The sequence below is a fragment of the Chroicocephalus ridibundus genome, chromosome 4 (genome assembly GCF_963924245.1).
Source record: "Chroicocephalus ridibundus chromosome 4, bChrRid1.1, whole genome shotgun sequence".
NCBI lineage: Eukaryota > Metazoa > Chordata > Aves > Charadriiformes > Laridae > Chroicocephalus > Chroicocephalus ridibundus.
The window spans coordinates 81,166,216-81,178,993 of record NC_086287.1 but is presented as its reverse complement, the minus strand read 5'-3'; the positions used below and the strand labels follow the sequence as shown (position 1 = coordinate 81,178,993).

The 12,778-nt window shown below is 38.5% G+C and overlaps 1 protein-coding gene across 2 annotated transcripts in view; it reads right to left on the bottom strand.

Annotated features, from left to right (window-relative positions):
* Positions 1–6,392: 6,392 nt before the first annotated feature.
* Positions 6,393–12,778, bottom strand: part of C4H16orf87 (chromosome 4 C16orf87 homolog) — a 40,305-nt gene continuing 33,919 nt past the window's right edge. For both annotated transcript variants that reach the window (XM_063334455.1, XM_063334456.1), the window contains one exon: positions 6,393–12,091. In XM_063334455.1, the coding sequence (XP_063190525.1) occupies positions 11,973–12,091 (119 nt within the window). In that variant the 3' untranslated portion in view covers positions 6,393–11,972. The remainder of the gene's footprint in view (positions 12,092–12,778) is intronic.

Sequence of the window (12,778 nt, the reverse complement as noted above, 5' to 3'; positions counted from 1 at the left end):
GCAACTATTTTTCACTGCCTGGCAGGGAATGTTTTTCAGGCCATTCAACGAACAAGTGAAAAGGCCAGGGGTTACCTGGGGTACAGGAGGATTTGACCACAGCTCATAGAGGTGAGATAGTTCTACCAAGAGGTCAGTAGTCTAACATCCTGGCAAAGGTTCTAACAGGTTTGCCATCCTGGCAAAGGTTCTAACATCCTGGCAAAACATCCTGAGGCTGCCCGAGACACTGAACTCGGACCTCCAGAAACACAAAGTCTGTCTCAACTGTCAGACTCCTGCATAGTTCTAACTCGATCTCTGTGCTTTGGCTTTTCCACCTGTTAAACTCTGCCTAACTCACAAAATATTTTCAGAGCTTTAAAATCTATTATTACTATTCCCCTTCGTAAAAGGCAAAACCAACCCATAACTCCTAGGTCAAAACTGTCCCAGAATTTTTTAGATGCATCCGCTAGCTCCATATGGTGGTAGAGGGAAAAGTGGTGTCTTCTGCGCAGTAGGCAGGGAGCCTGCTGCTGAGCCCTTTTGCCTGGCTAGGGTGAGACTGCTGCAGACTTTGTGGCAGCACCTCGAGCCGTATTCCTGGCATTTGCAGAGGAAACACTATCCAGCCACTCTCAACGGGAGAGGAGCCTATCCACATGGGCATCAAGCTCTTAAACACAGCCTTAAGGGTTTTTTATTAACATGTAACTGATGGTATGAATTAAAGACCCCTAGTCCATATCCTAAGAAAACAACAAATACTACAGCTATTCAAAAGGTATAGTGCTTAATAGATGAATCAGGAGATCCTTAGACACGGGGGAGGAAAAAAAGAATTTTTAATACATTTGTGACTTATTCCAATAGCACAAATAATCATGTTGTTACTCCAGATTTAATAAAGAGATGCTATTACTTAATGTGGCAGCAGAGGCATGTACAGCATGTAAGCGCCATGCCACAGGGGAAAGCTTGCATGACAAAGAGAATCCTTTAGGAAATTTGGCAAGCAGTCCAGAACAAGCAATGCTCAGCCTGCAACCTTCCATTAGCAGATCTAAATACAGAACTGTAGTGTAAAACAACACCTTCCTGCAGTATTTTCATTAATTAATATTAAGGATATAATTATTACGGTGAGGAGCTTCACTGACTTTGCTTTTTCTCCATTTTAGCTTCTGAAAAAAAATAAGTTTGGAGCTTTTCTTTCCCCCATTTTCGTTTTGGATCTTACAATGACGATTCTGGACTCTGTTTTCAGAAAAGTATTAAAAGCAACAAATCAGTAGCAACTACATAACATCCAATCCACAACAAGGAAGTAGTCTACTTCTCACAAAATTGAATGTATTGCTGCAGACAGAAAACAGGCAATGGAACACAGGACTACATTTTCTTTAGTACTAGGGAAAAGTCTAGTGGATTTTATATACAAGGAAAAACAGAGTTTCATGTCTTGCCCTAAAGTACGAAGAGCTAGAGACAAGGAAAGTGGTCATTTTGCATATAGGCATTCCAGTATAGGCTTCATAGAGGTCATGAGACATCATTTACTTATAGAAGAGATGCAAAGCTTTTCCAAAAATAATGCAAGTAACACCTGACAAATGAAATCAAGATCAAGGTTAGTACTTCAGCTTTTAGAGCAACTCTTTGACTCTGCTATACTTAGACTCCAAAACTCCATTTCAAAACAAAAGAGGTGTTTGACACTGAGATCAGTGCATCCAGAGTGAAGACCAAGAAAAGGAAAAAGGTAACATTAAGAGACTATTAATTATTACTAGCTTCCCCAGCCAGCTGCTGACAGATACACGAATTCCTGCCCTAACTAGAGTTAAATGAAGGGGCTCAGCATTTTTGAGGTGACCTCTCATCTCCCAGCATCAGCCTCCGTGAATTAGGAGGAGGTGCACTGCTCCACAAACACATGCCATTTTCAGGGAATTTATAATCTAAACAACATTCCTTAGCTGAAACGGTTAACATGGCAGTTAATACAGGGTATCTTCCTTCCCGAAAATAAATAAGGAGAAGCTTTAGTCCATTGGATGTTTCTTTCACACACATTTCAAGAGTTACTAAATTACTGAAGTATTTTAGAGCCTTTTTGTCATTAATAATCAGGGGCAGGGAGCTACTAACACTGATGCCACCCAGTTTACCTCATTGTGACTTTCCCCAAACATCTAACTGAAGGTTCACAGTTCTCTTCCAAAAGGGATTTCCAAACTCTACCAATAGCTTACCCTTTCATTACGCTTCCATCCATGCAAGAAGCTAGAACTGAATGCCAGCATCCAGGAGTGTTCCCAAGGAAATGCAGGCAGAATCAGCAGGCAGAGTATTGACACCAGAAATGTTCAGGTCCCCTTCTGTATCTGATCAGGACAAGCATTCAGGAGTCTGTGAAGACTTGGACTGATGAGGCATTTTCTAAGAGCAGTCAATTCCTGGTTGTCTCTGTGCCAGTATCAGCACATTTCTAGAGCTGCTCCGCTCACAATGGATTAGTATTAAAGGCCAGGTCTGAAAGCCTCCCCACCTCATTAATATTAATTTTATATTTTAAAACCCATTCACACAAGGACTCATTCCTAAGGCTAGGAGCCTCATGAATTATATTCCATTTTTAAACCTGCAGTATTCACGCTCATTGTTTCAGAAGGAAAACACTTGCAGAGACAGCTTTAGGCAGGCCGCTTTTGTTTAAAATAGGATCTAAAGCCCTGCTTTAACTTCATTAGCCCACAAAGATTTGCACTACAAGGAATCCTGCCTGCAAAGCACAAACACAAGTACAACTGTCAGCAGATTTTCATTCTTTCATTATTCTGCTTTTGTTCCAGCTGCCAAAAGGGGGTGGGTATAACATCTGCAGCTGAATAAACTCATGAAAGGCAACTTACCTAGTGAACTGTTCAAAAATAACTACAATCACCATAAAAATAAGTTAAAAGAGACAAAGTGACTCAGTACCTACTTTGTCTCCCGGCAAGCATGTGTGGATGATATTGCATTCAAAGCACACCATCTTACATAGCAAACCTGTCTTTGATGGTCATAAAAAGGGTCCAAAAGAGAATAGAATGAAGCCTTCTCTGTAAGGATGGGGGACAATTTTTGGGTAGTTATCTTTTACTCCTGTATAGCACAGAGCCTTGTTACACAGGTCAACCCTTCCGGCAGCAAGAAACAAGTTTGGGATACTGAGGCAGACAGCGCCTGCACCCTTCTAGTCTCCTCTAACAAAGGAATGAGCAGCAAAAGGAAAAAATAAGATGAATTGTTCTAGTTTTACTTTTTTCTCCTTTGCAAAGCATTTGTTGTAACGCAGATTTACTGTCCAAAAGCCTGCTAGTTTTTAATGTGGAGAAGCAACCTTTTGTAAAATCCTGAAATCAAAAGAATTTCACATCATTCCTCCACTTGCCTTCAAAAATCCCAACCTTGTAATAGTGAGAAGCACAGATCAAGCATGTTTCCCAGAAGTAAGACGGGATGAGTAGGCTGTCACTTGAATAGTAGATTTTATCAAGCTCCTACTTCGCACAAACACTATTCTGTACTTTTGATAAACAATTAACTCAATTGACACAACCCTCTCTTACCCTCTTGCCCACCCTGAGGCAGCCACAAAGCACAGTTGGTAATTACAACCTCTCATTTCAATGGTCCATTAACTAGAAAAGACATCATTTCTGTCAGTAAGTCCCATAAAGTACACATGCAGCACCAAAATTATACATCCAATGAACATATGTGTAGAAATCAGATTTATAGGATCCTTTACATTTGAGTTTGAAATTCAGAGGTAACTATTTAAGGTGTATTTTAACTTTGCCAGTCTGGATTACTGACTTCTTTCTTTCTTTCTTTAAATCAGCGTCCACTAAACAAGGTTCAAGATCCTCAAAAACCTTCTTTACAAAATGCTTCCTCATTTTGAATCAGCTCTGAAAAACAAGGATTAACACTCTCAATTCCACTCCCAGTGGTGGCAGGGGATCTTGTTCATCTTACACATTATGTCTGCATCTGTTACCCACAAGAAAAGCCCAGTAAACTCACAACTAAGAATACAGATGGGGAAGCCCAAACAACACAAAAAGAAAAAAAAAATATAGCCTCTGGAGAATTCATTTCTCAAACCGCCTTATTTTTAGGTAAAAAGAAACTGCTCAAGTCTGAGAACAGCTTGACTAGCAGTATTCTTACTCCTCCTACAGATGCAGCACCTCTCCCTCGTTCTCCAAATTGCCCTGCTCTTCTTCACATCTCCAGATACCTGAAACACATGCATTGCTTTCTTCACCATGATATCCTACAGAAGGTGTCCATGTCTCTCTCCCAACAGCCTTAACACACCCATCTTGAATTCTCATCATTCCACCCTTCTCCATTCGCTAGCTAAGTCTAGCTTTCCTTTTTTCTACCCCCACCATTCCTAGCTCAGTCGCTCTGGTCCCTGCCTCTTCCCAGGTCTGGAGTGAGCCACAGTTACCCTCCTCCCTTTGCTATATAAGGAAACTCCACTGCAACAATAATACTTGCTAATAATGAGAACCGCATGCCTGAAATCCCAGAAACTGAGATCAATGCAATCACCATACAGTAACAGTCTGCCACTGACCTTTTAAGTCATTGTGCTTTTGAGTATTATGGCAGTCATAAAGAGCGCAAGCTATCAAAACCCCCTTTGCTTCATCAGAAAAGAAACAGTAGTTAATTTACAAGCAGCAAACAGCAATCTCGGAAATAATTAATCTACTATAATCTCAACCCATCTGTTAGTCTCACAAAAAAAAAATCTATATATCATTTTTGAGACTTTCTCAGATTCCCCATGTTCAAATAATTAACATTCTTGTTTCCCAGAAATGCATCAGTAACACAGGCATTCAAAATAGAACGTGTCCCCTGCTCTTTTCCATTTGCTGTGTTTTTATTTTTGATCTTTCTATAGTTGGTAGGAGTAGGGTTCTGTTCATTTTGTTTTCAAGTTCTTGTAATACATTAACAAGCTAATAAAGATTTTAAAAGACAAAACAATATACTTTCCTACGTACTGTTGCCATCAGTCTCAAAATCAAAATTGCTGAACAGTACAAATTGTTAAAGTATCTGTTTCCTCTTCCAAACTCTGTACTCCTTTAACCTTTTTTTTTCCAGAACTACATTTAGATGCATACACATGAGCTGTACGTAAACGTGAGCTTCACTGTTGCTAAGTAACTGTGTGCCAGTAGATAGCACTGTGAATGTTGTAAGCAACATCATACAAGTTGCCAAGTTTGTAATTTGGCCAGCGCCAAGAAATGTAAACTAAATATTTTGGGTAAGACTCTCTGATCTTTTTAAAACAGGCATGAGCAACAATGAAAGAAAAATACATTGAGAAGTTACTAGACTCATCAGCAATCCTACGCGCTGTGGGACACCTCCCTATCAGAACAGTTAGGCTATTCTTCAGAATGTAGCTATTAGTATTTACCTAAAATTAGGCTTCTTTCTCAGTTTCCATTCAGCCCATTATTCACTGCTTTGAGGTACTGTTTTCAAAACACTCCTCTATGTGTTAGAAAGACATTCCATCATTTTAAACATTCAGTTAATTAAACAGTTTGTTTTAAAAGTACCTTCTTGAAAACCTTTTTCAAGATGACAGGAAGTAATCATTATGCTTCACTGTTTCAGAAAGCTAAAGTAAAAAGCAATTATGCCTTAACCCTTATTCTACAGTAACATAGTTTCTTTAGTGAATTTTTAAATAATTGAGCCTTGCATTTCTAACTTCATTCGAGGTTATACATCAACATTTTATGGTTTATTTTAATAAAGCCCTCCAGCTGACAGTCTCATGCAAAATAACAGCTATTCTTTTCAAGAGTTTCTTACACTTATGCCTTTTCTCTGACTTCTGTCTTGTGTTCAAAACAAAACCTGTCACAAGACAGCTTTAGTATCTAGTGCACCTTTTATGCATTACGACAACACTAGATCCAAAGATTCATGAACTATGCTGTTAATAAACTGTATCCCTTTAAATAAAAATGTCCTTTAATACATCAGAATTATTTTAATCACCAAAGTAGTAAATTCCATCGATAAAAGCTACTTTCAAATACATTACAAACTACTGCGCAGTGCCAGTAAAAATCAGCGTTAGGACTCAGTACCGTTTATTCATTTTACTGAAAACCAGAACTCCTGGTTCACCTGTTGCTCGAGCTAGTTCAGTCACCTTAGATGAAATGCTGCTTTGCTGTTGTTGAGGATCAGGACCTGAGGCCCAGACCACCTGCATAGCAGACTCCAAACACCCATCTCATCATGACACATGTGCATGTACACAAACACACACGCTCTGCTCCACAACATCTCCAAATAAAGCAACTCGGATCCCAATCTGAAGATTTGTCTTTATTAGCAACATATTTTCAATGAAATATTCAAGAGTTGTTTATTCCAAGACAAAACAAAAACCACTGAGACTTGGAAAATTGACAGGCTATTAATGTTTGTACTCCTGATGTCTGGAACACTCACTGTTCTTAACAGCACTTTATGGTCTTCAACGCTGTCCAGGATTAAAAATAGTATTTATTCCTTAACCCTTATGACAAAATTAAAGACTTAGTTATGATTGAGAGAAATGATGCACAGTAAGAGACCAAAGGCAGTATAACTTTTATCAGATGGAGTTCAGGTTCTATGTACAAAGCTAAGTAGCACCAAGAAAAGCAGTTTGTGGGGCTGGGGGGAAGATGAGGGAGGGGTACCTGACTTTTTCCTGGGGGATGCGCTGCATGACGACACCAAATGATTCATGAGAATCATGTTTTGAGCTTCAAATTAAACTTCAGTGAAAGCAGTTTTAAGTTTTCTTCTGGAGAAAAAGAGAAATACACAGATTTATCCATTTCCACTGCCTTCTGCCTAATCAATTTCTTGCTTTTTACTTAGATTGCACATCCTATTCAATAGCCAGCAGCTATGAGCAGCCCTTTTTTAAGTAAGAGCAGAAAAAAATCCCACTCTAGTACATTAATTTACAGACGCTTTCAGTCCATTATGAACTCACAATATCTACTGGAATCGTGCAGTGTATTTCTGTAGTGTGTGATCAATGACAAGGCAGTAAAATTGATCATCTCAACAGAAAAACTGTTTAATCAGATATAACTTTAGGGCAGTCAGATTTTCTGTAACTACTAGTGAGTTTTGAAACTGACAGCCTAAAGGAAAGAAGAAAAATTATTCTACTACTTACAATAGCTGTCCTACCATCCTACCTAAGTGACAACCTCCAAAAAGGTTAGGCAAACAACTGGTGAAAGCAACATCTTGAAATGCTACAGTTAGATTTGCTAGAGGATATTTGTCAGAATCTACAGTGAAATAAAAAAGTAGGAAGCCTGCTACAAAACACTGATGACATTGCTAATACTTTGAAGGATAACAACTCACTTGAAAATGTTGGTTAAACTTATTAACATATGCTCTGCTCTATTTTCATAATAAGCAAGATGTGAGAGACAACAGTAAATCTGTAGAGTGAAACAGTTGGTACGGAGAGCCCAACACCTGCTACAGGCAGACCTGGTTCTGCAGACCAAGCACTCACTAACAGTTGAAGGACATCTTCAAGGTCAGTCTTTTGTAAAAGGAACCTACTTCCTGCTCCCCAAGACCATTCTGTGATGCAAACTTAAGCCCTGGAAGTAGAGACTAGCATGAGATTTGCTTCAAACACTGACTCCTAATCCAAACAAAAAACATAGATGCACCTAGAGATACAAAATAGGACACTGGCAATACCTGCATGTGTTCATGCATGCAGAGGAATCTTTTTCTGGAGAACAGCAACTCAGAAAGGCTTTAAACTAAACAGTGGTTTAAGACAGCTTTCTGGTTACACTGTTTAATCACAGGTTATCAATACCTTAAAGGTTATCGGTATCTTAAAGAACAAAAGTCAAGCACCATCTCCTGTGAGGCAATGAGCATGACAAGCAGCCATGACAGTACAGTCCAAGATACAAGGAAGACACTGTGCTGCTATTAGCCTACATGAATCACTGTTTCACTCAAAAAAAAAAAAGGCCTAGAAAAACCTCAAAAAATTTAAAAACACTAAGTAAAACCAACCCAAAGACCTTTTTTAGGACCCAATATTTGAAGAAAATATCTCAATTCTAGTACCCCTCTCTGTAAATCCTGCTGCCCAGACACAGGGTGATGACAGTCTGCAAAGTATTCCCCAATACCTTGCCCCATTTTCAACTTTTCTTCATCAATCATAACAGTATTAGAGTGAAAATAACAGGAAAATTAGAGATGTTTGTAAAGTTTGACCAAAGAAAATTTAGATACATAGGATTTCCAGGGGAGGGGAAAAAGATTTTCTTTAAACCATTTTTAAACCATTTAAACCAATTGAAAGTTTGGAGTTCTTTGGTCTTGACAAATTATTCATCTCTACCAACTTTCACAGCTCAAGAGCTAACATCCCACACAACCAATGAAGCCATCTACTTTCAGTGCAGATGGCCAGTAAGGAACCACCCATCAGCAGGATTTTAAGCTCCCAAGTTAGATATGAGTGAGTGATGTTCTAAAGAAAAATACTCTTTCAGTGTACTTTCACCGAAACTTCCTAGTAGCAACAGTAAGAACGCGTGAAGAGACAGTAACTGTCTTTAGAATAAGGCTGCCATCTAGTAGCAGAATAGAGCAAATGCAGAGAAATCTCAGACCAGAATGAGAACTGTGAATCTGCTTGATGGTCTGACATCCTATTACACAGAGATATAAACACGAGAAGCATCTTTCTTCAAAAAAAGAGGGAAAAGAAGAGGCAGAAACCAGAGCTTGCTAGATGGTAGTTTATAAACAGGCAGTTCTCCAGTACAATCCTAAACTATTCAGTTCATAACATGAAGGTTATCTGGTCAGATAAGTCAACATGTAGAGGTTGTATGGAGGTGGAGTGGTGATATACTTGGTCTTCTTTTGAGTTAATTAAAAAAAAACTGCAGCCTAATTCACTTTTTCAGAAAGAAGATTATTTTTCCGTGTGAGGTCTCATGCTACAAAATGCAGTGAAACAAATTAAGTCAGCCTGAACCACAAAGACATACAAAGGCAGGGCCTAAAATCCTATACTGGAACTAGAGAGTCACAAAATTAAAAAAATATGTTGCACAAACAGCTTCCTGAAGTGTTACATATTTATTTTTGCTTCTTGGAAACTATGCAGTTCCCAAGTAAGTTGGAGCTGCAGTACATTATCTCTCATCATTTAGCTGTCAGTGGCTTTATTTTAGTTTTGTAGACCATGATCCAATACATTTTACAACTATGATATACGATGATTTGGCTCAGTGTTCATCCATTGATCATCTCTAACAGACAAAGAAAGAGCTCCTGAGACGCCATCGTGTTGATACTTATTTCATATAATACAGATGCTTTCCAGTTCAGTCACTGAATACATTCCAATAAATCTATGTCTTAGCATACCACAGCCACAGAGTTACCAGGGCTTTTGGAAGACGCTGAAGTGTCCTGCCTACATAGGAAAGAATGGTTTGTTTCTGGTTGGTGGGGAAAGTAAGTCAAGACTGTTGCTTTGCAAGATCCACTGGCAAAGCAGCACTCTCCCTGGGATATTTTCAAGGCCACCTGCTTCCATCACAGCTTTCTTGAACAAACTGGAAGAATAGCAGGGGAAGAAAAATAGCACGACCACAAGTGGGAAATAGCTGACAGCGGAGACCTGGGGAAGACAGAGGGAAGAAGTACAGAAACAGAACTCAAACCACTGTTTCAAGAGAGCCTCCACCAACGGAGGAGAAAAAACAGCCTTGCACTTCTGAAAGATATGAATGTATTTTGCAGTGCTTATCAGTGAAGGCAGCAATCTAAATGTAAAAGTCATAAGTTAAATTTTGTCACATCTAACAACATTAACTTTGGTACCCTGAAAATAACTTTAGTTCCACGTACAGGAGCAGAAAGAAATAGATACCTGTAGGAACGCAGGTTAGAACACCAAAGAGACTGCATCAGTAGTACCCTTTGTCCCTTCTTAACACAGTAGATCTCATTCTAGCAGCAGAAGCAACACAAGCCTGATCACATCTTAAGTTCTCAAAATTAGAACTTCCCTTTTGTCATTCTGACTTCAATAGCTTACCATGCAAACATATACTCTATCCTTAAGAGTTACTCATCTGTCCTTACTACTGGTATGTGTGACAGGCTACAGTTCTGGAAAGCAGAAGTCTACGTGATGTAGGGAAGTAGGCCTTGTGTTCGCAATTCCTCATTTACTGGAATAAAGACAAATGTAGATTAGCGGTTTAAGTGCATTTCCACATCCATCCCTCTCATCCAGTGTTAAGAGGGACCCCAGTTACTGCTTAGGAGTTAAAAATTAAAAATCACTTTCCCTGTTTCCTGCTTCTGCTTACAAAGTTTGCATCTGATCAGTCCCTTGTGGCTTAACTTAAAACTATCATAGCTCCTTCCTTTAACCAATAACTAATAAACAATCAGTATTTGATAGTCTAGCTTTATTAATAAAAATCTCTGCTTCCACCCAGAGATCAGTTCTCTAGCAGAACCCCATTAGGGGTTCTCACTATTAAAGTAATGTGATACTGAAAAGCATGAGTAATACTGAAAAAAAAAAACCCAAACCTAAGACATTTAGTTGCATTCCCCTTCTTAGAAAAGAGTGAATGAAAGATGACAAAAAGCTAGTATGTCAGATTTTATGAATGCAATTGCCTCCTAAGCTTCCTCCCTCAGGATTTTGCAGCGCTTGAGCTTTTTTTTTCTTGGTAAGACAAAACCCCATATATTTACTAATGTAAGAATTTTGGCTCAAATTACACTATACCACTTTTTAAAAAGACAACTTTGTGGAATGTTTTCCCCAAACCTAATTCTACCAGAACAGCTCATTTTTGCACACTTAAGTAGACTTTTGCTTTGGCATTTACAGTCAACAAGATAATACTGAAGAGAATTATACTTCTAAAAGGCAGACAAAAAAAGCTGATGAGAGTAAAAGGAACTAGCATAACTTCATCATTTGGAAATACCGGTAAGAAGATTCTAGCTGCAGATCTACGTCTCTGATGCCTGCTTCTCCCTCTCTCCAGTAAATGATGGGCCAAGAAAGAGCATGGGAGAAGTACTTACCATCTGGACAAGGCAGACACACAGTAAACGGTGGTGACAAAACAAGCACTTTGCTCTCAAACTGCAGGACTCTGACCACAAAAAGTATATGTGATTTTTTTAAAAAACAACTCTATGTAACAGGGAATCATTTTCTAGAGAGAATTCATAAACAATACGAAGTTGTCAAGCAGAATAATCCCCCCAAATTAAACCACTTTAATTTTCTTCCTATCGGAATATCACACCTATAAAAAAATGCAAATCTAAAGTCATCCCTAGGATGAATACCAGATTTCTAAGAGGATTAAAACCAATACACCCTAAGGATCACAAATGTACTTAATTCCCAGTTCAATAAAATATTGGAATATCAATTTATTAAAAAGTTATGTGAACTGTACATACGGAAACTGCAATATAGCTGAAAAATCTGAAATATATAATTTTAAAGGAAAATCATTTATTTCTGAAAATATTTAAAATATTGCATTTCTGGCAGCAAATTTAAAAGAAGTGCTCTGGAATGGGTGCAGTCTCTCTGTGCATTTGTCTAGCATTTGTCTTCAAGGTGTAAACCATATCTGCTTTCTGATTTTTCACAGCACAATCTTGTGAACATTTTCTTTCTGACTTGTAGAGACAGAATTCAACTTCCAAGAACAGCAGCAGAATTTTAACAGGCAATAGTATGGTCCTTGATGGTGCAGACAACGCTTTCCGAGAGTCCACGACACCTTGGAAATACACTAGCCATTCTGTGTATGAATGCATCAGATTGTGCTTACAAGTTACAGAATAAGTCTTTGATTGATAATTTTTCTGTTTATTTCCGCCAAGGCCACTGAAAATACGAAGGCCTTTTCATCTGAAAGGTTAGCATACATGTCAACTTCTTTTTCTTGTTTCTCTGTAGAAGAAAAAAAAGTCACTATTAGAAGCTTTTTCCATTATCCGAAGTTAATGCAAGTTACACAGTAGATAATAAATGATGTGGAATGGAGTAGTGGAATTGAAAAGAAGTTAGACAATCAACTCCTATGCAGGGAGGGACTGAGAGAGAGGAAGAAGGAATGGAGGCACACAAAGGTGCTAGAAGAGTCACAGAATTAGTCATCCAAAAGCATGACTGAATTTCTGTTCTTTAATGACAAAGAAAGAATGAGTCACTAACATTATATTGATTCCTGGCACAAAAGAGTATTCAAGTGTTCTTCCAGTTTTGGATTGTGGTTTGGTTTTTTTCTTGCTTTTACATAAACACCTCCCATCCAAGAAAAGACAGATATTTCATGATATCCTCATTAAATACATTTGCCCCCCTAATTTACATCTAAGTGACAGAAACCCAGGAGTTTCATTACAGTGCTCAAGACCAAAGAGCAGATAGATGGCAGAAGTCAGGTTCCCCATTTGTCAGCATGATCACTTTTGTAATTTCAACACTGCAGACTTTCAATCTTATCCCAGGTACAGAAAAATAGTAACACCTCAGCAAGCAAGGGAAAGCCTCTGAATTTCCTCTGCTGATGTTGGCTTCTTTCAAGGCTACAGATACACAAGAGCAAGCCATCAAGAAGTTTCCATACTGCAGTGC